The sequence below is a fragment of the Dendropsophus ebraccatus genome, chromosome 1 (genome assembly GCF_027789765.1).
Source record: "Dendropsophus ebraccatus isolate aDenEbr1 chromosome 1, aDenEbr1.pat, whole genome shotgun sequence".
Taxonomy (NCBI): Eukaryota; Metazoa; Chordata; class Amphibia; order Anura; family Hylidae; genus Dendropsophus; species Dendropsophus ebraccatus.
Window position 1 is genome coordinate 150790789 of NC_091454.1, and position 26745 is coordinate 150817533.

General features: G+C 45.0%; 1 protein-coding gene across 1 annotated transcript in view; it reads left to right on the top strand.

Moving 5' to 3' along the window:
• The first annotated feature begins 9264 nt into the window (after positions 1–9264).
• Positions 9265–26745, top strand: part of KLF13 (KLF transcription factor 13) — a 52060-nt gene continuing 34579 nt past the window's right edge. The window contains exon 1 of the mRNA XM_069981943.1: positions 9265–10019. Within this exon, the coding sequence (XP_069838044.1) occupies positions 9527–10019 (493 nt within the window). The 5' untranslated portion in view covers positions 9265–9526. The remainder of the gene's footprint in view (positions 10020–26745) is intronic.

Below are 26745 nucleotides of genomic sequence, written 5' to 3' on the forward strand. Positions count from 1 at the left end.
AATACAGTAAATGCTAAAATCAAGTCATGTAAAGAGATTTAATAAATCATTCTAAACGCACTGTTTCAGAACTATTATACAGTCATATTTAAGACAGCAAAATGCAACTCTGCAAAATTCCACATCTGCTGACCGACTGCTCCTCCGAGTATCTACCGAACTGTAAGCCTATGAATGAGTAGCCTGAAGTTTTCTAAGTATTTGGAAAATGCTTGGTCAGAATACACTGGACATGTCTAGGCATGTGATGTTTCACGTAACTTTACAAAGCACAATGTATACAGACAGGGATGGTCTTTGCAGAATATATTCCTACTATTAGGGAACATTTATAGAAATCAAGTGGAAAATCAGCTACCTCTACCTGAAAAAAAGCCTGAGGGATGGGTCCAGTAGATCCACACATGGTGGGATTATGCAGAATATAAGATCTAATAGTATAAACTCAACAAGTCAGAGGTGTTTATCTAATTGACCTTATCAGATAAGGGCTAACTAGACAATAAATACGTAACTACAGGTTGTGTAGAGGGTCACAACTGCTGCTTGAGGGCGTTCAACAGCCCATCTGTCCAATAAGATGACTGCAATATAACTTGCAGCAATAACCATAAAAAATGCATAAATAGCCAATAAATTCCTCCTTTCATCCATTGCTCCTATTTGATCCTATCTTACCTAATAATTTAATTTAGCAAACAAACGGAAAATAAACACAAACAAGAAAAGTCACTGAGGATAAAGGTAAGAAACTTATCATCTTTCCCAGCCCCCTGTGCACTGTAGGGAGATATCAGCAGGTTAGAGTCATCTAACCTGCTAATAGTTTCATTTAAATCAATTTTTTTCTCATTTTGGGATGACATTTTGGGAGTTTCAGATCCAATTACCAGTTTCCCATAGAGTTTTTTTCTCTCAATGTACAATATTTTCAACATACAATGGTCGTCCTGGAACCAATTAAAGGGGTTGTCGAGCGGAAATCTTTTCCTTTCAAATCAACTGGGGTCAGAAAGTTATATAGATTTGTACTTTACTTCTATTAAAAAATCTCATGGCTTTCTGTACTTATCAGCTGCTGTATGTCATTCAGGAAGCGTTGTTTTATTTTTATTCAGACACAGTGCTCTCTGCTGACATCTCTGGCCGAGACAGGAACTGTCCAGAGTTGGAGAGGTTTTCTATAGGGATTCATAGAAAACCTAGACAGAGTTCCTGTCTGGGCCAGAGATGTCAGCAGAGAGCAGCGTCAGACTGAAAATAAAACATTTCCTGCATGACATTCGCCTCAACCGAATGGTTTGCTGTCTCCCTGGTGCCAGGGTTCGGCATGTGGTGGAAAGGGTGGATAAATTACTTGGGGGGGCTGGGGATGACCCAGCTGTCGTGGTCCATGTGGAAACCAATGACAGGATACAAGGTAGGTGGAGGTCTATTAAAAATAATTTTAGAGAACTAGGTGCTAAGTTGAAGGGGAGGACCTCCAAGGTGGTATTCTCTAGAATACTGCCTGTGCCATGCGCATCGCAGGAAAGACAGCGGGAGCTTAGGGAGTTAAATGCATGGCTCAAGTCATGGTGTAGAGGAGAAGGGTTTGGGTTTTTAGAGCACTGGGCTGACTTTTCATTGGGGTACAATCTGTTTTCCGCAGATAATTTGCACCTTAATGGAAGGGGGTCCGCTGTGCTGGGGGAGAGAATCCTAGAAGGGGTGGAGGGGTTTTTAAACTAGGGATGTGGAGGGAGGACAATGTAGTATGTAATGTAGTGGCAGATAGGTTAGAGAGGGGACAGAACATCGAGGTGGGAGGAGAAGGATCCAGTGGGGGGAGGATAAGAGCAGTGCATAGGGAGATCCATATGTTGCGGATGAACAGTGAGGATGATTGTAGCCACAGCACAGTAATAAATCCCATTTCTTATAATGAAGCCGTTAAACTCGATGGTAATATAAAGTGTATGGTTACTAATGCCAGAAGTCTAGCCAGCAAGATGGGGGAGCGGAAGGCCTTGGTTCTGGTGGAGTCCATTGATGTGGTTGGTGTGACTGAGACATGGCTGGACTCCTCACATGACTGGGCTGTCAATATTCAGGGATTTACGTTGTTCAGAAGGGACCGGGTGGGCAGAAGGGGAGGAGGAGTATGTCTGTATGTCAGAAATGATATTAAAGTGAGTGTAAAAGATGCAATAGTGGGAGATGACTGTGATGATGTGGAAACATTGTGGGTAGAACTACAGAAGGAGGTAAAGAGTGAAAAAATTATTCTTGGTGTAATCTATAGACCCCCCAACATTACTGAGGAGGTAGATGGCCAGTTGAATAGACAAATAGAGCGGGCTGCCCGGGAGGGAACAGTAGTGATAATGGGGGACCTCAACTACCCAGATATAGATTGGGGTCACGGTTCAGCTAAAACCACAAAGGGGAGGGAATTTCTTAACCTCCTGCAGGATAATTTTCTGGGCCAGTTTGTGGAGGAGCCAACTAGAAGTGATGCCTTGTTGGATCTGGTTATTTCTAACAACGCTGAGCTGGTTGGGGATGTCACTGTCCATGAACACCTAGGGAATAGTGACCACAATATAGTGACTTCTAGCTTAAAGTGTAGAAAAGAAAAACATGTTGGGAGGGCAAAAACTCTTAATTTTAAAAGGGCCAATTTTCCTGGGTTAAGGGCAGAACTTCAGGGCATAGACTGGGAGCGGCTGCTGTCACATACGGATACAGCTAATAAATGGGAAATCTTCAAATCCACATTAAATAACTGTACTGCCAAATATATTCCTATGGGTAACAAATATAAACGGTTAAAATCCAATCCCACATGGCTTACAACCGAGGTTAGAAGGGCTATAAATGAGAAAAAAGGGGCATTCAAAAAATACAAATCGGAGGGGTCAGCTTTAGCATTTAAACATTACAAAGAAGTCAACAAAACCTGTAAAAATGTAATAAAAGCAGCAAAAATCCACAATGAAAGGCCGGTAGCTATAGATAGCAAAAGAAACCCCCAAAAATTCTTCAAATATATTAATGCAAAAAAACCAAGGTCAGAGCATGTAGGACCCCTAAATAATGGCGACGGGGAATTAATAACTGGGGATCAGGAGAAAGCTGAGTTACTTAATAAGTTCTTCAGTTCTGTATATACAAAAGAGGATGGAGCTGTGGTGGGTGGGGCCAGTACTGAGGTGGGTGGGGCCAGTGCTGCTAACACATGTAATGTACTGAACTGGTTTACTATAGATATGGTCCAAGATAAATTAAACAAACTCAATGTAACCAAAGCTCCAGGGCCTGATGGATTGCACCCCAGAGTTCTTAGGGAACTCAGTTCTGTAATTTCACTACCCTTGTATGAAATATTCCGTGATTCTTTGCTTACTGGTATTGTGCCGAGGGACTGGCGTAAGGCAAATGTAATGCCGATCTTCAAAAAGGGCTCTCGAACTTCCCCAGGTAACTATAGACCCGTAAGCTTAACGTCCATTGTGGGGAAACTATTTGAGGGGCTTATAAGGGACTACATCCAGGAATATGTAGTGGCTAATAGTATTATAAGTGATAACCAGCATGGTTTTACTAAGGACAGAAGCTGTCAAACCAACCTCATATGTTTCTATGAAGAGGTAAGTAGAAGCCTGGATGGCGGCGCGGCTGTGGATATAGTGTACCTGGATTTTGCAAAAGCGTTTGACACAGTTCCTCATGGACGTCTGATGGGTAAGTTAAAGTCTATCGGTTTGGAAAATTTAATGTGTAACTGGATTGAAAACTGGCTTAATAATCGTACCCAGAGAGTGGTGGTCAATGATTCCTACTCCGAATGGTCCCCGGTAATAAGTGGTGTACCCCAAGGGTCAGTACTGGGCCCTCTTCTGTTTAACTTGTTTATTAATGATATTGAGAATGGAATTAACAGCAATGTTTCTATCTTTGCAGATGACACCAAGCTTTGTAGTACAGTACAGTCTATGGAGGATGTGCAGATGTTACAGGATGACTTAGACACACTGAGTGTTTGGGCGTCCACTTGGCAAATGAGGTTCAATGTGGATAAATGTAAAGTTATGCACCTGGGTACAAATAACCCGCATGCATCATATGTCCTGGGGGGAGTTACTCTGGGAGAGTCGCTGATGGAGAAGGATCTGGGTGTACTTGTAGATAATAGACTACAGAACAGCACACAATGTCAGGCAGCTGCTTCTAAGGCCAGCAGGATATTGTCATGCATTAAAACAGGCATGGACTCACGGGACAGGGATATAATATTACCGCTCTATAAAGCCTTGGAGCGGCCTCATCTGGAGTATGCCGTCCAGTTTTGGAACCCGATTCATAAAAAGGATGTTCTAGAGCTGGAGAGGGTACAAAGACGGGCAACTAAACTAATAAGGGGAATGGAGCATCTTAGTTATGAGGAGAGATTAAAAGAATTACATTTGTTTAGTCTGGAGAAGAGACGTTTAAGGGGAGATATGATTAACTTATTTAAATATATAAATGGCCCCTACAAGAAATATGGGGAAAAGATGTTCCAGGTAAAACCCCCTCAAAGGACAAGGGGGCACTGCCTCCACCTGGAGAAAAAAAGGTTCAATCTCCGGAGGCGACAAGCCTTCTTTACCATGAGAACTGTGAATCTGTGGAACAGTCTACCACAGGATCTGGTCACAGCAAAAACAGTAGAGGGATTCAAAACAGGGCTAGACAAGTTCTTAGACCAAAATAATATAAATGCATATGTATAGAACCTATCACCCCTCCCCCTTCCCTGTATCCATCCCCTCCTTGGTTGAACTTGATGGACATGTCTCTTTTTTCAACCGTATTAACTATGTAACATATAGTAGCTTGAGATTTTTAAATAGAAGTGAATTATAAATCTATATAACTTTCTGATATCAATTGATTTGAAAGAAAAATATTTTTTGTAAGTCACGGGACCCCTGTGTGTCCCATACGGAGAACTGTGATTTGCTGGAACTGGTTGATAAACTAACAGCCAGTTTGGCTGAATCCCTGTACCAGTTCCCTGTCAATTCAATTGAAAGCATACTATGCTTACAGTGCTCTTACACATGAATTACCAGTAGCTGGCAGTGTACAGTGGCCATAGTCTAATGGCACCACTGTTCAGCACTTCCACCAAAATGTAGGTGCCGCCTTCTTCTGGATCTAGGTGCCAGACCTGACTGGCTGAGGCCAGATATTTATCTAGTGGGGACGGCACAGGATTGATTACAGGACAAGAAAGTATGTTATACAAAGTGAGGCTATGTTCACACAGCGTGAGACACCGGCAATTCCATGACCCGGTCAGTGTCAGATAAGATCATCCCGGCCGGTACTGTGTACTAGCCGAATGATCTTTAGTGTTGCTGAATTCGGATGCGGGCGCATCCGTATGCGCCCGCATACGAATTCCCTGCTGCTCACAATGGAGCACTGACAGGTTTTTGCTCCGCCGCTAGAGATTTTGCGGCCGTGTCATAAAATGGCCAGTGTTACTGAAGATCATTCCAGCGGGTACTGCAGTACCAGCCGGATGATCTTTATTTCTGGTGAATTCGCCAATTTACTGCTGCACACAATGGAGCGGGCATCCGGAGCCGCACGCTGCATTGTGTGAACTGACATATCTCTGCAACCACAGAAAACTAACATGTAAGTTTTTCCTGCGGTCGAATGAAATGCCGGCCGGAGTGTATACTATGGGGGACATTTATGAAGTTTAGCGGGCTTACAAATGTCCCCGCAGCTCCGGAGCTCAGAGGATTTATTGTCTCTACATAAATACAGAGCGCATGGAGCCCGTCTGTGCGAATAACCTGAGACCTACGCCAGCTCAGAGCTGGTGTAGGTTTCAGTATAATTTTTCCCCCGGAAAAATGATAAATGCAGCACACGCAGAGGCGAAGGTGGCACAGATCGGCCCAATGTGAATAAAATATTCACAAAAAGACCTTTTGCGAATATTTTTCTGCCGATCGGGCCGATCTGTACCTAAAAAAGGCATTTTGACCTTTTAATACATGTCCCTCTATGTGTATACGCTCCGGCGCGAATTCCATTTTTTACATACAATATATGTTTTGTATAAATCAAGCCATGATTTATACAAAACATACGGTGTGTGAACATAGCCTTAATGTTAAAGGGGTTTTGTGGCTAAAACAGAATGATGATCATTTAGGTGAACAGGAAAACCCCTTTAATTTCGGTGTTTGGTGCATAGGGGATGGTACTATACCTATTAGTGCAGTGATCCGCTGCCTCTTCGATGTGTCACTCTGCAGTTACACAACTCTGGATACTTATTACTGAAGTGTACTGGATGATTATTTATGAAGAAGCAGTTCGGTGCACCAAGAGGTAAAGTACCATCCTGACACACCCAATGCCCTTAACATATCAATAATTAGTGTGATTTTAAAACAACAGCACCACAGATCAAGGTAACAATGATAGTTTCTCATCCATTGTCTCCTGCCCTATAGAAACATAACAGCAGGTGAGATTCTTTTAACCTTTTGATAGTTTTTTTTTTTAAAGCGTAACTGTCATTTCAGGGTCATTTTAGAGTCTCCTTCTGGACTGAAAAAGCAATCTCCCAGCCTCCCCCTCCCTTCAGAAGAAGCAGGATTTCTGTCTCCATTATGTGGCTATGGAGAGGGGAGGGGCTGTTAGGAGTGACTGAGCATGGAGCAGTCTTGCAAAGCACAACACCCTGCAATCTTCTCTCAGTAAGTTTATAGATAGGCACTGACCTTTCCTACCCCAGAATCCTGCGGTTTAGGTGCCCAGAGAGGCTACAAACAGCTGACCTTCATGTCACCTCTTCCTGCTCCCTCATCTCCCTCGGCCCCTCCCCTCTCCATAAGGATAGAATGGAGAGAGCAGAACCCGTCTTCACTGGCTTCTCTGTAATGAAGACGTGTTTGCCTGATAATGCACAGATAAGTCAGGGGGGGGGGGGGGCTGGGAGCTTCTTGAGTACAGAAAGAGGCTTTTTTGGCTGATAAAACCTATTACAGAGTTTCTTAAAATCGCTTATACTACTGATTTCTGCAATAATAAAAAAAATGACAGTTACGCTTTAAGGACAGTCTCTGACCAAAGATTAAAGGAGAAGTTTGTAGAAAATTTTTATTACAGTATTGTATTGCCCCCCAAAAGTTATACAAATCACCAATATACACTTATTACGCGAAATGCACATAAAGTGCTTTTTTCCCTGCACTTACTACTGCATCAAGACTTCACTTCCTGGATAACATGGTGATGTCACGACCCAACTCCCAGAGCTGTGCGGGCTGTGGACGAATTCTTTGGACGGATGAAGGAATCCGCCTGTGCAAGCTGCGGAATGCGCAACGGGTTTTCCGACGCCATTCCGTAGTGTGCAAGCACCCTTAGTGAGATAGAGTTAAGGGAGAGGGTCAGAGGGTGATTGGGGGGGGGGCTGCGCGAGGTGAGAGCTTGGGAGAGGGGGGGCCACAGTACTGGGGGGATTGACCAGCTAGGTTTGGGGACATTTAATTCTTTTATCTCTTGGGGGGAATACCCCTTTTCCTGATATGTTTTATGCCTGACACACTCCACCGTTTTTGTAGCCCGTCTTTGGACCAGTTCTATTTTATCAATCTCCTTTTTGTAGGTGAGGTCTCCAGAACTGGACCCAGTATTCCAGATGTGGTCTCACCAGAGCTCTATACAGCAAGAATACAATCTTCCTCTTCCTACTGGTTATACCTCTAGCTATACAGCACAGCATATGATTTACTATTCCCGCCACCTGGTTGCACTGGTGACTCATATTAAGGCTGTCAGAAATCACTACCCTTAAAGAGAACCATCTAAATTTCACTGTCCCTAATATTAAAGTATATCTTTCCCTCAAGATGGCGGCGCCCGGCCTTGCTTACACAGAAACAGAGGATTAGGTAAAGTACAAGATACAGACTGTAAAGGCAGTCTGTATCTTTATGAAGTCTATTTATGAACATACAGACTGCCTTTGCAGTCTGTATCTTATGTCTTACCTACTACTCCGTGCCGGTGCAGCAGGGCCGGTGCCGCCATCTTGATGACGTCACTTGCGTTCCAGGTAGGTAAGACATAAGATACAGACTGCAAAGGCAGTCTGTATCTTCATAAATAGACTTCATAAAGATACAGACTGCCTTTACAGTCTCATACTTTACCTAATCCGCTTCTTTGGTGTAGCTAGGCCGGGCGGCCGCCATCTTAAAGACGTAACTTGCGTTCCAGTGGTGGAACGCAAGTGACGTCATCAAGATGGCGGACGCCCGGTCTTGCTGCCGCTCTGCATGACGGGAGTTTCCTGTCTCGCGCCAGCTCTTTTGAAAACGATCATCGGCTGATCGTTCTATTTCACCGAATGATAATCGGCCGAATCGGGCCAAATAGGCCCGATCCGGCCGATTATCGTTACTGTGGAATAGGGCCCTAAGTGTATTGACTTGCACTCAAAAGTCAAGCAGAGCATCCACACATATGTGCAGGAATTACCCTGAACAGCGACCAGTTGATTACATTAGGGCCACGTATATTATCATCCATTTATAACAACTTGCTGATGTATATGTGCCAGGGACAGCACAATGGAGACATGGACCCGGCCTCATACATTCTGCTGGAAGTGTACAGCCCTTGCCTATGGCCAGCAGGCGGCTAGTGTTCTGATAGAGCGGCGGTGGCGGTGGGCACACAATGCCATTATTTGATGTAGACTCCTAACTTGCTGTGAAATGTTCTTACAGTGAACCTCCCCTGTAACTGGGAGAGATAAGAAGAAGGAACCAAGGCCAGCAAAGCGCCTGGCACCGCAGCATCTGCTGGCCTCCTCCATTATCCCCAGTGATCCCTCCGCCGCCGCCGGCAGCAGCACATAATCACATTAGCTGGAACTGGTAAAACCCACTAGTGGAATGCTGCCCTGGAATCTGGGGACCCCCACTAGTGTGGAGAGAAGGCTGAGTGTAACATCCTCCTGGCAGGGATTTGTGCTGAGTGTCAGGGCTGTGCAGTGATGAAGAGGAGGATGGGACCCCCTCATGTTGCCTGCAGTTTCCAAGTTGGAGGGCCAATGGGATGAGTGTAGACACGGCTGTGATTGGCGCGGGGGCCGCTATCAGGAGTCAGGGATGAGGACTCGCAGCCCAGGATGTGGCTGCTCGGTGACGTCACTCACAGATGTTTCTGCAGGCCACGCCCCCACGTGGGACCGAGACCCATTGAGCGGCAGCGAGTGCGGCGCTAATAGCCGGAGAGCGGGCACCGCCACAACATGTAGCCGAGTCCCGGGGATCTATGAGGAGCTGTCAGTGTCAGGCGCCCTCCCCGCCTCCTCCCCTCACTCACATGGATCTGTTTCTCTATGCAACTTGGGCGTGATCTGTATGGACCAAGTGCAATCCGGTGTCAGCTAACAGCGCGATCTATAGATCACCGGGGAGCCCCGTGCAGCGAGACCTAAGGAATCCAGCGGACCAAGATGTCCACGGTGGCCTATGTGGATCACTTCGCGGCGGAATGCCTGGTGTCCATGTCCAGCCGGGCCATTGTGCACAGCAGCAGCACCGGGCACACCGGGAGTGAGCATGGCCCGCCGCCCGCCGCCCCCATAGAGGACAAGGCTGGCAGGGAGAACGCCTCGCTCTTCGTGGTGGCCCGCATCCTGGCCGACTTCAACCAACAAGTCCCCGATCACCCGGAGGAGGAAGAAGAAGAAGAGGAGGATGGGGCGGCCGGGGACCCGGGGGAGAGTGCTGCCGCCACCGCCGCCGCTACTACTGCCGGTAAACGTGACCGGGCGGCCACTCCTCCCCTCCTGCTGCCCGAGCCGGGCGTCAGACAAAGGGCCAGGCGGGGGAAGAGCAGAGGTGACCCCGGGTCACCCCTCAAGAAGCACAAGTGTCCCTACCCGGGCTGCGAGAAAGTCTACGGCAAGTCGTCCCACCTGAAGGCGCATCTGCGGACGCACACAGGTCAGTGCGGGGCGGCAGGTGTGGGGGCACTACAGGTGGGGGTGACAGCAGGGCACGGGGGGGGGAGCTGCGGCTTCTCTCCGCACTGTGTGCACGGTGCCATGTGTGTGACCCGGCGGGCTCCCGGCTCCATACACTGCTGGAGTGCGGGGAGGAGCGAGTCCCCGCCACCTCAGATGACCTCTGGGCCAACATGGGCGCTGTGAGCGCGGCCGCCGTGCTGTGTGCCCGCCGGGATGACGCCGCTCCCCCCGGTGTTACGCAGCACGGCAGCGCTATCACTGTACACGAGATAACGTTAGACAAGAAGCTCCTCGGGTTCTTTGTTATACGGTGCACGCCCCCTCCCCCGTGCCCGCCACGCCCACCTGCGACACACCCCGCCTCCCGGGCACGCCCACCCCTCAGTCACACGACCTCGCCCTGTGCAGGGCAGGCTACTCTTCTGGCCAGCAACAGACATCACTAACGGATCGCAGACCGCCGCGGAGTGTGCACGGGGCGGGAGGGCAGGGGTGGGTGTGCCCGTGCCCTCACACATGGAGGCTGCTCCCTGGGGTTGTGCAGTGCTAGAGGCAGCGCTATAGGCCATTCTCCTCATGGATATGTATTGTCAGAACTCAGATAGGAGCATGTGCAGCCTCCTAGGAGAGTGGTGTGTGTATGTATGATGTATGTGTATGTATGATGTGTGTATGTATTGTGTATATGTATGATGTATGTGTATGTATGGTGTGTGTGTATGTATTGTGTATATGTATGTGTATGGTGGCACTGGCCTCCGCAAAGGAGCATGGATGCCGTTGGCGCAACCTTTGCCTGGTTGTCATACACCAGTAGAGTTTAGTTTGGTTGCTAGGTATACATACTGCATAGCAACCAGTCATCTGTCAGGCAGCTCTGCCCAGCAACCCAGGCTCCTGCAGAGAACAGTACAGATGCTGCCGTAGAGATGGTCTGTGGTTAGTAAGACATTTTGCCATGCCATGATTCTAACACTTATTATGTTACTATGCCCCCCCCCCCATTTCCAGACACCTCCCGATTCATGACACATTGGCTTAATGTTCCCTCCCTGGCATCATATTCATGCCCCCTCAGCCTCAGGTTTATACCTCTTGAGCTTGACTCACACCCCCTCAGTCTCATTCACACTCATTAAGCCTGATCCACACCTCCCTTAACTTCATGTTTACACCCCCCTCTGTCCCATTCACACCCCCTGAGCCTGATCCACATCCCCTCAGTCTCATTCACACCCCCTGAGCCTGATCCACACCCTTCTCAGCCTCATGATCAAGCCCCCTTAGTCTCATTCACACCCCATGAACCTGATCTACGTCCCCCCCTAAGCTTCATGTTCATGCCCTCTCAGTCTCACTCACACCCCCTGAGCCTGATCCACGTCCCCTCAGTCTCATTCACACCCCCTGAGCCTGATCCACACCCTCCTCAGCCTCATGATCAAGCCCCCTTAGTCTCATTCACACCCCATGAACCTGATCTACGTCCCCCCCCCCCCTAAGCTTCATGTTCATGCCCTCTTAGTCTCACTCACACCCCCTGAGCCTGATCCACGTCCCCTCAGTCTCATTCACACCCCCTGAGCCTGATCCACACCCTCCTCAGCCTCATGATCAAGCCCCCTTAGTCTCATTCACACCCCATGAACCTGATCTACGTCCCCCCCCCTAAGCTTCATGTTCATGCCCTCTTAGTCTCACTCACACCTCCTTGAGCCTGATCCAGGCCTCATGATTATGCCCGCTCAGCCTCATTTACACCCCCGCACCTGAGCTACACCCACTCAGCCTCATGATCATGCCCCCAAGCCTGATCCAAGCACCCCTTAGCTTCATGTTCATACACCCTCAGTAACGTTCACACCACTTACACCTAATCTACGCCCCCTCAGCCTAATTTTCATGCCCCATCAAGCTCTCACCCCTGAGCCTAATCCATGCACCCCTCAGCCCCAAGATCATGCCCCCTTAGTCTCATTCACACCCCCTGAGCCTGATCTATGCCCTCCATATCCTCATATTCATGCCCCCTCCGTCACATTCACCCCCCCCCCCCGAACTACTCCCCCTCAGCCTCATGTTCATTCTCACACCACCTGAGCCTAATCCATGCCCCTCTCAGCCCCACCCATGTTCATTACCCCTTAGCCTAATCCACGCCCCCCCAGTCTCATTTTCTCGCCCCCTTAGTCACGTTCACACCCCTGAGCCACACCCCCTCAGCCTTTTACACTGACCACAGGTGCTCTATAAGAAGAATTCTTTGTTTTTGTTTCCCATTTTACACTTGGGTTAAACATTAGCAAGAAAACTGAAGATTACTAGTGGTGATATAATTCCTAGAAGACTAACCGGCTGTTATGTTCCCATAGAGCAGGAGACGCTGAGGAAGAAGGTCATTGTCTCATCATCATCCTCAATGTTATTTCCGTGCAGTCCTGCATTGTATTAATGTGTTAAGTAGGCAGTTCGTGTTCTGAACCGTCCTGCTGACTGTTCCTCTTCATAATTCTTCATCCGGCACTCTGCAGTGATGAGCGGCCGGAGTGATGTCACCACAGAGCACCACCTCATTATGTATGAAGAAGGCAGGGCGGATCGGTGCACCAAGAGCTGTAATCCTGCCCCCCCCCCCTTTGGGTGCCAAGTCACCTGATTTACATATTAATAAAAGGCAGGATTTGAGGAGAACACAGCTAAAAACGATGATAAGAAAATGACCTTCTGGTGCCTGGCACCCTCTCCTGCCACCACCATTTGTGTCAAGAACTGCTGGGCTATAAGCCATGCAGTCCCGATCTCCCGCTATGTTCTAGTGCTGCTACACAGGGCTTAACAGTGCAGGGTGCCGCCCCCCATGTATTGTATATGCTTATACAGTACACAGGGGGAAGAGCCTGCCTAACACAATACTAGTGTCTGGCAGCCTCTGCACAGCGAGAGGTCATTGCTATCACTACTCTATCACTAGAAGGCAAGCAATGTCAGCAGAGGCTGCCAGACACCAGGATCAGGTCGGGCAGGCTCTTCCCCACTATATATGTACTGTATATGAGTATACATTGCACAGGGGGTGGCATCTAGAACATAGCAGGAGATTGAGAACTGCACTTTTTGTAGCCCTGCAGTTCCTGACACAAATGATGTGGCCAGCTGAGGGGCCATGTTGCCCCTTATTGCCACCAGGCACTAGAAATACATATAGAAATAAAAAAACTACAAGGTAATATAACTTTATTAAAGCAATGTATTCGCAAAAAAAAAATACTGGTGTTTTGGCACTGTGCAGTGAGGTTTTTAGTGCTCTTCATGTGATTTTTTTTTTTTGGGGCTCTGTATGCTGCGGGCAGTTATGATGGGGCACTGTATACTGCAGGTAATTATGATGGGGCACTGTATACTGCCAGCAGTTATGACAAGGCACTGTATGCTGTGGGCAGTTATGATGGGGCACCTTATACTGCCAGCAATTATGATGGCACACTGTATGCTGATGGTAGTTATGATGGGGCACTGTATACTGTGGGCAGTTGTGATGGGGCACTGTATACTGCCGGCAGTTATGATAGGGCACTGTATATTGCTGGCAGTTATGATGGCACACTGTATGCTGATGGTAGTTATGATGGGGCATTGTATACTGCGGGCAGTTATGATGGGGCATTGTATACTGCAGGTAATTATGATGGGGCACTGTATACTGCCAGCAGTTATGATGGGGCACTGTATGCTGTGGGCAGTTATGATGGGGCACCTTATACTGCCAGCAGTTATGATGGCACACTGTATGCTGATGGTAGTTATGATGGGGCACTGTATACTGTGGGCAGTTGTGATGGGGCACTGTATACTGTGGGCAGTTGTGATGGGGCACTGTATACTGTGGGCAGTTGTGATGGGGCACTGTATACTGCCGGCAGTTATGATAGGGCACTGTATACTGTGGGCAGTTGTGATGGGGCACTGTATACTGTGGGCAGTTGTGATGGGGCACTGTATACTGTGGGCAGTTGTGATGGGGCACTGTATACTGTGGGCAGTTGTGATGGGGCACTGTATACTGCCGGCAGTTATGATAGGGCACTGTATATTGCTGGCAGTTATGATGGCACACTGTATGCTGATGGTAGTTATGATGGGGCATTGTATACTGTGGGCAGTTATGATGGGGCATTGTATACTGTGGGCAGTTGTAATGGGGCACTGTATACTGCCGGAAGTTATGATGGGGCGCTGTATACTGATGATAGTTATGATGGGGCACTGTATACTGTGGGCAGTTATTATTACATGGCTCTGTATACTGCTGGTAGTTATGATGGGACACTGTATACTGTGGGCAGTTATGATGGGGCACTGTATACTGCTGGTAGTTATAATGGGGCACTGTAGCATGCATGTTTGTGGCTGTACCCAGTTACTCTATGTAGATGTGCAGTTTTCATTATATATCTGTAGCTTGCTCTCCATCATTGCAGAACACATTGGGTGACCCCACAGAATGTTTTGCTGGGAGGCCCCCACAGACCGCGCTTCTGCCATTATTATAATGTCCTCTTTTCATGCAATAGAGAAGGGATTAGCTATAAAACTAGCACAAAGCCCTTTATCACCAATCTGGCTGCTGCTTTCATTTTCCAGAGGGCGTCTGAAACGTGAGGGCGAGAATATGAAGCAGTAGATGGATGTGACATTGTTGTGTGTGGTATTTTTGAAAATTCTGTTCACACAATGTGGTTGAAGGCCTCATAGTGTTAAAGGGGCTATCCATCCCCATAAACACATATAATGCTCCTCAGGCAGAAACTCCCAATGATGATAACATCACAGTCATGTGGCCGTAGACATCTCTGCTAATTCTGATTTCCTAGCATTTGACCATTTTGGATGCTTTGGGCAGAAAACCTACTTGCAAATACCATGGTAGGAATTTCTAAATTCAGTGATGAGCTATCCCCAGGATAGGACAGGATATAATTCAAAAAGTCAGTCAGCTCCACCGTTCACATTACACAGTCAACGGAGTAAGATGTATATTTAGTGGCCATGCAGAATTAAGGGCGTTTTACACGAGTCGATTATCGTCCAGAAGCGTTGCTAGAAACACTCCTGCGGACGATAACACAGGTCAACAGCATTTTTGGGGCCAAAGATATTTCAACGAATTTAGGGTAACTTTGGGGTGCTGATTCTGAATATGTCATCAGTTTTGCCAGATTGGCTCAAGTTTTTGAGAATTTTCATGAAATGTGTAAAAAAAAAAAAAAGACGTCATTTGCTACACGCGCATTAACTTTATTGCTATTGTCATGAATACAATAAATTTTACAAAGTAAATGTTGATTTTAGTTTATTTTAACTAGTTTTAGAAAGTAATCTTCAAAAATGAACAAGACATGAAAAAAAACTTGAGCCAATCTGGCAAAACTGATAGCATGTTCAGAATCAGCACCCCCAAAATACCCCAAAATCATTAAAATATTTTGGACACCAGTAAAAAATTTCTTTTTTTTGTTGACCTGTGTAATCGGCTTATGTAAAAGTGACCCCGAGGATGGGGAAAACATCCTTGACTGACGGGATGTGAGGCCTGTACTGATAAAAAAAAACTTACAGCTCAGTTATGTATATATCTGTGTTGTTAGTTTCCAAATCATAAGCAGTGTATACTTACTATGTACACTCTTGTGATCTGGCATCTGGGTCTCTAGTCCTCTGGGTGTCGGCTGTATCTTCAGGCCCCGCCTCCTCCAGAATGATTGTCGTTCACAAGCAGCGCACATGGTAAGTATACACTGCTGCTTGTGATCTGGAAACTGACAGCACAGATATATACATATCTGTGCTGTCAGTTTCAAGGCTGCACAAGCAATATGCTGATAGTTCCTGCAGCCTGGCTACCCGATTTGTTGTGCCATGTAAGTGCAGTGCACACTAGCTCCGATCACGCTCAGCTGCCATTAAAGTAGGTAGGATCTGTCTACTGCAGGCGTCACACTCTGGTGGGGGTGTTGGGTGATCTAATAATGATAACCTATCTTAAGGTAGGCTATCAATAAAAAATAATCCTGGAAAACTCCATTAAATACAGCAGGGTTATTTAAGACTTTAATCGTTTAGTTGGGCCAGAGTGTAGTCTCTTGCTCATAAGGACTCAAGAAATCCATACATTACACAGGTAGTGCATTGATTTCTGTAGGAATGTCTAAGGCTTAAAGGGGTACTCCAGCACTAATAAAAAAAAAAATCAATCAATCATAAACATAGTTTTCCCACTTACCATCCCTCCTGAGTCTGTCCCTGTCTGAATTTCCCGCTGTTTGCTGGTCCCTGAAGCTCCAGTTTGTGTCTTCAATTTTTCTTCACTTCCTGGTTTGGGCTTTACCATGATGCACTTTGTCTCCTGTGATATCTAACTGACTCTGTAAAACTGTTAGATGGCTTACATCTTGCTCAGCCAATCAGAGCTGAGCAAACTGAGTCATCTGACAGGGAGGCTGGCCTAACAGGGCTTAGACCCGCCTCCCTCTTGATGATGTCATTTTCACAAAATGGCTGCCACAGAACAGCCTGAGGTCAACAGTCATTAGGTAAGAATGAGTTTACTTCACTTCCTGGCGGAGGGGTTGAGGGGGGGAAAATAGGTTATATAACTTTGTAATGTGTTTCAATTACTGGGAAAAAGCTTTTTGCTGGAGCACCCCTTTAAGTTCCCCTGTGGGGGGCACTGAAAGGGAATTGACCATTTTCTTCCAGGCTCCTTAACAGATCTCTGGGGCACACAGCAGTGGGACACCCTGTAACCATCTGATGGTTAGGAAAGCCTTGTAAAATGGATAGCCCATGGTGGACAACCCCTTCAAGATAATCCAAGTTATCCGCTGCAGCTATCCTTGTTCTGTCAGATCCCAATGGGTTGAGAAATATAATGCTGCTGCCCGTTTCTTTTGATGTCTATAGAAATTGCCATTGTTTGAAGTACTTAAGGATCTGACTGGCTTTTGGAGTTGAAGAGATAAATCTACGAGGCTCCTTGCCACCTCTAGAGAGGCATTTAGGTGTGGCATACAGATCCATGGGCATATCCCGTATACTGAGCACAATATCATCTCAGTTTTCTCTGCACGCAGGGACCTCACACAGCGCCCGCTCAGGCTTATGTGTAACCTCAGTTAACAAGAATATTAGTTTGGTTTCATCTGGTGTCCGACCAAATCCAGACTCCCCATGTGATAGGAAAATACACTTATTGCAAAAAAAAAAAAAAAAAACCCTCACTTGTTCTAAATGTGTCTTGGCAAATGCCTCCTGTTGAGGTTCCTAGCCCTATAATGGTCTGCTCACCACCTCAGCCATTCTCATATTACTGATCTGTGCTATAGTCAGAACAGGAGTGTACATTGTAATGGGCACACGTTCTATTCTGTTTGTGAATTCCCAATCGCCTGACTATAGAAAAACAAACACAAGAACAGTACAATGCGGCTCTGTACTTCCAAGACACTCGTAATGAGCAAAGTAAATTCATTTTACAAAATGCCTCCCTATGCATACTTAGAAAGTAAGACTGTTTCCTTCATGAATAGTTATTTTATTCTGTATTTTTTTTTTCTATTTTTGGCCTAAAGAGGCCTTTTTAGCCATGCGGTATACATTATAACATAGGAGGATTACAGTGTATTATTACTTGGCTACGGCAAAAGTATAGCATCTCCGAAAAGTCAAAAATAAACTTGGATGTCCAATAGATGTGCCATGTGGTTTTGGTTCTGTTTTTAGAATGAAGCCATGTGTTTTCTTTTTTCCAATTGTAAATCAGCTGTTTTGGGAAAGTGGAAACGTCTTGCCTTGCCAAAAACCTTATTTCACTCTCTAAATTTAGATACATTAGTTAAATATGGAGCAGTGCGGGTTGTTTGTTTTACTATTTTTTTTGTCATTGATATTGCACCTTTTTTTTGGAGTTTGCTAAAATCACTGGACTGGCCGGATAAGAGGCGTGCATTATGAGCATACAATGGAGGTCAACTGAGTGCAAACCTTAGTGCAGACTCTCACATGCAGCTCTGCATGCTCAGCAAGTCCCTCCCAACCTCCATTAGGAGTAAATGCATAAGTTCAATGGCTCTCCCATACCAGTGATGTCATCTACTACTAATAGAGGTATGGCAGGCAGCAGTCACTATATATATTCCTGCTACTTTACTTCTTACTCCTTTATTACTTATTAGTATTATAATCTAAGCACAAAAGACTACTATGAGTGTAGATTTCCCCTTTCATGAATCTGACAGCAGAATGTAAGATGCAGTCTACATGTGCCGCCATATGGACTGATGGAGGAGCGATGAAGCAGTCTGGCCTCCGTCTTCTCATTACTTGCCTGGGTGTGGTCCTTCATATTTTTTTTCCGATTTATGATCTGTTTCTGGATTATTTAAAACCTGAATGTGAGAACTGACCATAAGGCTATGTTCCCGATATGTCCTGATAAGCGCAGACAATGGGCATTGTTTTACAACGGCTGGAATTAATGGTCATGATCATTGTCATCATGATGTTTAGTGTTAATGGCCGTTTACTAAAGAACAAACATGTACATAGAGCAAGTAAGCTTTAGGTTCTCTAGCCTCTAACTGAACACATACAGGGTGCCCAACTATGAGACTACTCTGTATCTCTTACCTTGCTGCATGCCTATACCTTTTCAGACTGTTAACAATAATGAGTTCTGAAAACTTCTGCTAACAACTGGGAGGTGGAAACAAGGCATCAGACAAGCAGAAATCCAACATACCTGATTTATATTTCCCCCAACACCGTAAACTGGAATAGGGTGCCTGTTTACACATCTGATCGGCAGTCTATTTTTTTAACATCTCCTATGTAGCCCAATTGCCTCTTGACCCCATCTAATATCAGCTGACATACAGGGCAGGGCTTTAGAGTTCATTTATTTACATTTCTTTGGTAAAGGCCCTATTCCACGGAACGATTAACGGCCGTATTCTGCCGGTACGGCCGATAATCGTCCCGTGGAATTGACAGCAACGATCAGCCGACATCGTTAATATCGGCTGATCGTTACAATTGGTTTGTTTTTCAACATGTTGAAAAACAAACCACTGATACAGCAACAATCTGCTGTAGTCGCTCCGTGGAATAGGAGCGTCGGCAGCAGATGCTGCTGTATCCTATGGGTGCCCACACGATCATCGATCACCCGGGCAGCTCCCCGCGGCCCTACATCCCTCCTCCCTAGTAGGTGGCACTACAGAGGCAGCTTTCTTTCCTCTTGATGGGAGCTAATTTGCATACTTTTTCCCATGCAGCACTACCTGTAAGACTGCACACATAGCTAGATCTCTCCAATGAAAGAGAACGGACATACACGTACATGTCTTCTACTAAATGACAGAACAATAAACACTTGTGTCTCACTTCTAGGGTAAGTGGTTTAATAAGCTGACCTTTCCTTCAGACCTTTCTCAAGCACTTTCGCTCTGTTGTATTGTGTGTGCAGCATTTTATACACTGTGTGGCAAGATAAAGTAAATGAAAGAAAGGTTACTCTTGTATAGCGCTGTATTGCACACACATTTACAAAACCCAGCATGACTATAAATCTATATTTAATCCTAGTAATAGTTACAATTGACAGGTCACTGTAAATGATAATTGAGTGTATATGGGTATGTCATTGTCAGAATCCATGCCTATGTATGCAGGTGTCTTCTAAATGAGCATATATTGTATATTGGAAGCTTTTTGTTAAATCTACCAGAGGGAGGACTTGCCTTGCGATATCTGGCTAGAAAGCCTACTGCCTTACATAGGCTTAATGCTGCCCCTCCGACAAGAGCAGAATTTATCGCCAAAGTTATCTGGTTAGTAAATATGGAAAAGGATCTAAAAAAAAAACCAACATAACACAATACAGAAATGTGTGGATTGATTGTTCCAGCCTCCAGAAATCTGCTGAAAAAAATAAATTTCCCATTGGGTCTCAACCATGCTTATGTATCATTGTTAACTGTAATCTTTTATTCTGCGCTATATGCAGTTACTTTACAGTTTTTCATATGTATCCGGTAATTGGGTTATGTGGGTGAGGGGTAGGCTTCCATGTTGGGAACCTTTGGGATTTATTTCTGTTCTTTTCTTATGTATGTTTTATATATGGGGGGGGGGGGGGGGGAAGAGAAAACTTTTAATTAAAAAAAGTTGAGGAGAACACTGACCTTTACAATATTTGCCCAAATTTACTGAGGCTTCTGCAGCAAAATTCGCTCATCTATTGCACCAAAATCTGGCACATGTTTTTATGCCAACATTTAGGAATCCGATGTGCCAAAACTGCAACTCAAGAATGAGGTGTGGCTCAGATGGAGGACAGAATCTTCATCTACCGGGTTCTCCAGCAAGTGGGAATGGTTGCTTGCATAATATCAGACTGTCTTTACTATTCCAGTGATATTATGCAAATAAAGATCACCACTCAATAGTCAAAAAACTGCAGGGAATGGCACATTCCCCTTATTGTCTTGCACAGAGCATTAGAAATCTAGCTCCATGCCTTCCAGTATGACATGGCTGCTTCAGCTGATAATACAGTATTATTAGGTACTTGCTAGCAATAAATCACACTGTACCTTGCCTGTCATACAGAGGATTAGTGACATCTCAGTGACAGGAGCCTTCCACACTGTATTCAGCATGAGAAGATTATAATGAAAGATTCCTATTCTTCCCCCATATACATGAGTGAAGCTCACTGTGAAGGCTTGTTGTATGCCGCCTGGGCGTCATAGTGTTAATTTCCACACTATAAGTGTTCATTGGTGCACAGGTGTGAGGAAGTGCCGCAATGCATCTGTGTTTGAACAGATGGAGACGACGAGTTGTGAGAAGAAGTGGGATACATAGAAAGCTACAGAGATGGCTTTCTAAGTTTCTCTCTAGGAAAGAAATGGCCGCATCTCAGCCTGCGTTTATATGTGTTCTGAATGGTGGTGTGTTGTCACATTGTAAATGTCATGGGGGCAAACCAACTATCAAGGACTGGTGCAGTTCACGAGGCTGTCATGCCGATTACCTTTCCATATTTACTATATTCTAGTATTAGATCCATACAGGCTGCTTCCCTCTGTACACTAATGTTTTGCCTGCCCTTTTTCCGTAATATGGGTCAATTGAAGACACTGTTTTTCTGCCAAGTGTTTGAGCTGCCAAGTTTGCTTCCTACTTCTCTATTATCTGTTGAGTCTTACTGAAAGCAGACCTCATCGTAGATTAAACGGAGGATTAGGGTTTACTCCAGTCTGGCACCGTGTCAAATAGTCTGCCAGATATATAATACTAGAGATGCAGTCATTCCGACTTTGCCTCCTTTTTCTATCCCTCACATCACAATGTGTTCTGCAGGTGAAATTCTCAAGAGTGCCCCCCCCCCCTTTCTCGTTTTATGAAGAGTTACAAAAAAACCTAATCCTTTTAGTGCCAGTGTATCAGATGGCTCATAAATCAGGCCATAATAGAAAGTCTCCTTCCACTGCAAGAAGAAAAACCACAGCCAACTCTGAAAGTGGCATGCTTTTCCAGTGGGAGAGATTCATCAACCTCGGTTACGTGTTAATGTGGCTGTAAATCCTATTGACATGAATGGTAGTTACAGGCAAGATGGCTTAGATCTAATGGAGTCTGATGAATGCAGTCTGTCTGGATTGAACACAATAGTTGTGCCATTTGCTGTTCTCACATCATAGAGAATGGGATCCTTAGTTGTGATTCACAGGTGTCGGCTATGTAGACTGTTCCTGTATATTTCTCCAAATTCACCCAGAGTTTGCGTTCCCCTGTTCTTTATATAACTTGGGGGCTACCTCAATGTTTTAGTTGTCTTTGTTTTATTTATATACAGTATGAGGGAGATTTATCAAACATGGTGTAAAGTGAGACTGGCTCAGTTGCCCCTAGCAACCAATCAGATTCCACCTTTCATTCCTCACAGATTCTTTGGAAAATAAAAGGTGGAATCTGATTGGTTGCTAGGGGCAACTGAACCAGTTTCACTTTACACCATGTTTGATAAATCTCCCCCTATGTCTCTACTATTTAGACATCTATAGGCTCTACTGGTTGGAGTGTGGTCTCTTTAAAGTCTCCCATTTATATATCCATATTGTCTATTGCCTGTATAGTATGTCTTAGCATATTTCTTGGTTTGATGTAGAAGGTTTAAATCCTGGGGTTCCTGGTGGTGAGACACAACCAAGCCTTTTACTAGCCTATTTCTCTCTAGCAAGATGAGTGTGCATTATATAGATTTATGGAAAGTCTCATAGACTGCAGCAGACTGGTTGGGGTCTCAGCACCCAACGCTCTACTGATCAAAACTTCTCATGTGTCATTACGATCTCAGAAGTTTGCTAAAGGATAGTTATACTTTAAAGGTGGCCATATACACTAGATAAGGTTGGCTAAGCCCAATACTAAATCATCTGACTATTGTGCATGGAGTTCTCTTTACTCTCCCCTGATGAGGAAAAGGGGCATTAAGCATCTTGAATTTCAATATGCTTAAATGTTTGTCCATATGGAAGATACGCCCTTGCCAGAAGTGTCTGGCAGCTTACACACTCTCCCCATCAAACAAACATGACTGCTAATGGCAGAGATGGGAGGAATAGCTGTGTGGATGAATCTGCTCTATTTTTGGAACACAGTTTGGAAATTGTTGTAAACTTTTTACGTAGTTGTCATCTGTATAGCCAATGGACATAGTATTATTTATATAATGCTCTAAAACGTGGCCAGGAGAAGCTGAGATCATAGGTTATAGATGGTTTCACTTTGCTTTGTCTACCACCCTGTACATAGGGGACAATGCTTTGAAATCCAGTAGACTTCCTATTATGTTTCCTGGCACCAGTTTTCTCATGAACGCTAGTTCCTCTTTCTTGTGTTTGTTCAGTTTTGGCTTTTCCATCAGAACCTACGCAATGCAGGTTTCACAAGTATTGTTCTTTTCTGCTGACCAAGTTATTTGTTCTCGCCTGTACAACTCATATATTATATATATATATATATATATATATATATATATATATATATATATATGATCATTTTCTCTCTTTGTCTTATCCCATGCACGTTCCTTTATGTCAGTGTGCTGGTTTATGGCACCGACCCTTATTTAGAACAAAATATTTCATTAAAATTCATTAGCAGTGATTTATCATAAATGTCACAGTGAATAATTGATGGGATGAGGTGCAATGGCCATCTCCCACTATCCATTCAGCTCCAAGTGTGTGAAAATATCTATTTAGTACTTACAGACAGATGGTCTGGAAAGCACAATGGAGACAAAACAACTAAAGCTGCAACATAAGGTTACAAATAAAGGCCTATTGACCAGTATGATATAGTCCAGGTTATTTTCTCTACTAACATTTGTTGTGTTTATTCCCAACATGACCTGTTATCCCAGATAACTAGCTGATTGGTGGGAGTCCAACCACTGCGACCCCCCTCTCCCATGCCAAAAACAGGGAAAATTGTTCCCTGGATGAATGGAGCACAGCATGTGCAGCACCCATTCCATTCATCCTCTATGGGGCTTCTAAATATTGCCCAGGACCCCCACTAATTAGCTCACTATAGTTGCAACTCGCATTGCGGCATTGCGCATTGCAACTCGCCAATTGCGGCTGAGCAGCTGCAGAGGGGGGGGGGCGGCATGAGGTACGGCTGGAGTGGTCCGGCCGGCCTCCCGAAGATGATGTCATCGACCCAAGATGGCAGCCGGGGCCGACAGCAATTTAGTAAGTATACTGCACCACACTTCCGGGTTGGGGGGAACACAGGGAAGGGGTCCATTCACTTAAATAACACCCATTACAAAGTTGTATAACTTTGTAATGTGTGTTATTTAGTGATTAAATGTTAAACGCCACACTACCCCTTTAAAGCTCTGTAATCTCAGGGCTAGATATACGTTCTGCTGGTGACTAAGGGCGCTTTTACACTGCCCGATTATCGGCAACGAGCATTCCTAGAAGTGCTCACTCACACTTGTAAACTTGTAAAAAGTGTCAGTGATCAGCCCATGTGCCTGAAAAGGCTGCTTGTTGGCTGATCACATCTTTTGAGCGGCGCCAACATTTATTGTTATCTCTGTGTAAACAGGCAACGTAAATGATAGTGGCCTTACGAATGATGCAACCCCTCACAATTTATCATGCCTTGTAAAGGCGCTGCAAGAAAGCGTGGTCCTCGCCATGTGGTGCTCGTTTCCAGCTGAAGATCGAAGTCCTATAAGTAAAATCTTGAAAAAGTACAAAAAAAATAAATCCACTGTTAGTACATGAAGTAATTGAACACAATTGTATAGATCCAAACTGTCTAGGTTCAATAAATGCCCTATCATAGTTAATTTTCTATATGTATTAATGGAGCCTGGGCAAATCTGGTTTAGATGCCAGCAACTTCATGCCAGTGTTGGGTGTGCCCCGTAAGTGGGTTTTCTGCACAAGGTGAGAACACCATGGGTCTCCAAACTGTGGCCCTCCAGCTGTTGCAAAACTACATTTCCCCACATGCCTGGGCAGCCAAATCCAAAGCTTTAGCTGTCCAGGCATGATGGGAGTTGTGGTTTTGCAACAGCTGGAGGGCTGCAGACCCATGGTCTAATCCATCCGGACCAGGGAGGAAAACCTGGTCCCTGCCTCTTGCAGATCCTGTGACTGCTCCTGCAGAGGAGGTAGAATATTAGGCTGTCAGGAACTACATCTAGCTGCATCCAACCATCAAATGCATCAAGAACAGGGAACAAAACCCTCTCACCAGGGCCAGTTTTTAGTCACTAAGGGGCCCTCTTCTTTTCCAGGCCTTGTATAAACACAGACATTACTAGGATAAAGGTCTAAGATGACAAGTTGTTTGTCTTACACAGAAGAAATTCCAGATCCATTTTACATGTCTTGGAGATGTATATACAGTGTAAATTGGTTTGTCACTCAATAGAAGAAAGGCGGCTTGTCAGAAAATTGCTAAAATGGGATTTGAGCAGAAAAATATACTGTTGTTTCTGTCAAATACTAAACTCATACATGTGTTAGTGTATACATCTATTCAGTAAAAAGAGATTGTTAAATTATAGTCAAACTACCAAATCTGCATGCAACCTCCTTGCCGAATACCAGGAGTCGGTGTGTCACCTATATACACATAATACTGTACATTGAAATAAGCTGAAAAATAAAGTAAGGTTGGGTGCACAGGGCTTCTCCATTTTACTGCATTCAGCGGAAAACAGCTGTTTTCCTACAATTTTCCTTACATCACTGGGTGCGGCTCATGGGGCAACAATGATAGAATGAGCACATGGTGCTGTGACAGCATCATCTGTACGGTGACACATTGTGGCAGGTTTTGGGTACTTATTCAGTGAACCAGAAGTGTTTGCAACTCAACTGAGAAAGTGCTAAGAGGGTAGAAATGTGTACGTGTATTATGCATCATAAAATCACATTGTACATTTCATATGATCAGTCATGCATGTAGCGAGGATATGCACTATGGGCTACTCATACCCTGCCAGCAGGTCCCCAACAACTGGCATCAATGCTGCTGGGGAAATGAAGCATTATACAGATGCATCTGCTCCCTGTCTGCCAGGAGTCACAGAACAATCACAATGTGTTTCACGACTGGAAAGTTGCAATCAGCCTTGAAAGATGGGTTTTCCCGGCATTTTTCTCTCCCATAGGGAACCATTTCAGTTGCAGTGATTCCACACTTGAAACACATATCATGGGCACAGCAGCCTAATAAAGAGGGCTTGCTTGATGATACCATCTCTTTTATCCTTATCAAGGGGATCTCTAGTTGAAATGGACCTTGGTGTGCTTGACCTTCCTGACGTGATCTATGTTACAGTCCAACCATTGAAATCTCATTTTATAGGCTATGACTGGAGGCTGGCATGTGTCCTAAGGCTGGGCTTACATTCACCTGACAATCCAGCTGTGTTTCCCTCTGGCGCAGGAGAAAAGCTTCGGAGGGAAACGAATATTGAAAATGATCCCATTAATTTTAATGGGACAATTTAAAGCATCCTGCGTGTTAATAGTGTCGCCGGGTACGTCTTACGTCAGAACGCTGCTTGCTGCCTTAGGCTGGGTTCACACTACGTATATTTCAGTCAGTATATGTATATTTCAGTCAGTATTGCAACCAAAACCAGGAGTGGATTAAAAACACAGAAAGGCTCTGTTCACACAATGGTGAAATTGAGTGGATGGCCGCCATTTAATGGCAAATATTTGCTGTTATTTTAGAATAACGGCTGTTATATTGAAATAATGGCAGTTATTTACTGTTATATGGCGGCCATCCACTCAATTTCAACATTGTGTGAACAGAGCCTTTCTGTGTTTTTAATCCAGTCCTGGTTTTGGTTGCAATACTGACTGAAATATACTGACAGAAATATACGTAGTGTGAACCCAGCCTTATGTTGTATGGGCTTGATGTTTAAAGGGAACCAATCACGCAGAAAATCACCCTAATGATAAGGAAATGTGCTGGCACATCACCCAGCAAGCTTCTCAAACATCCCCCTGTACCCTCCGTGCCCCCCCTCTATTAGATCGTATTCTTACTTTTATGATGTCCCGCGCTGTGTATAAATGCCGGGT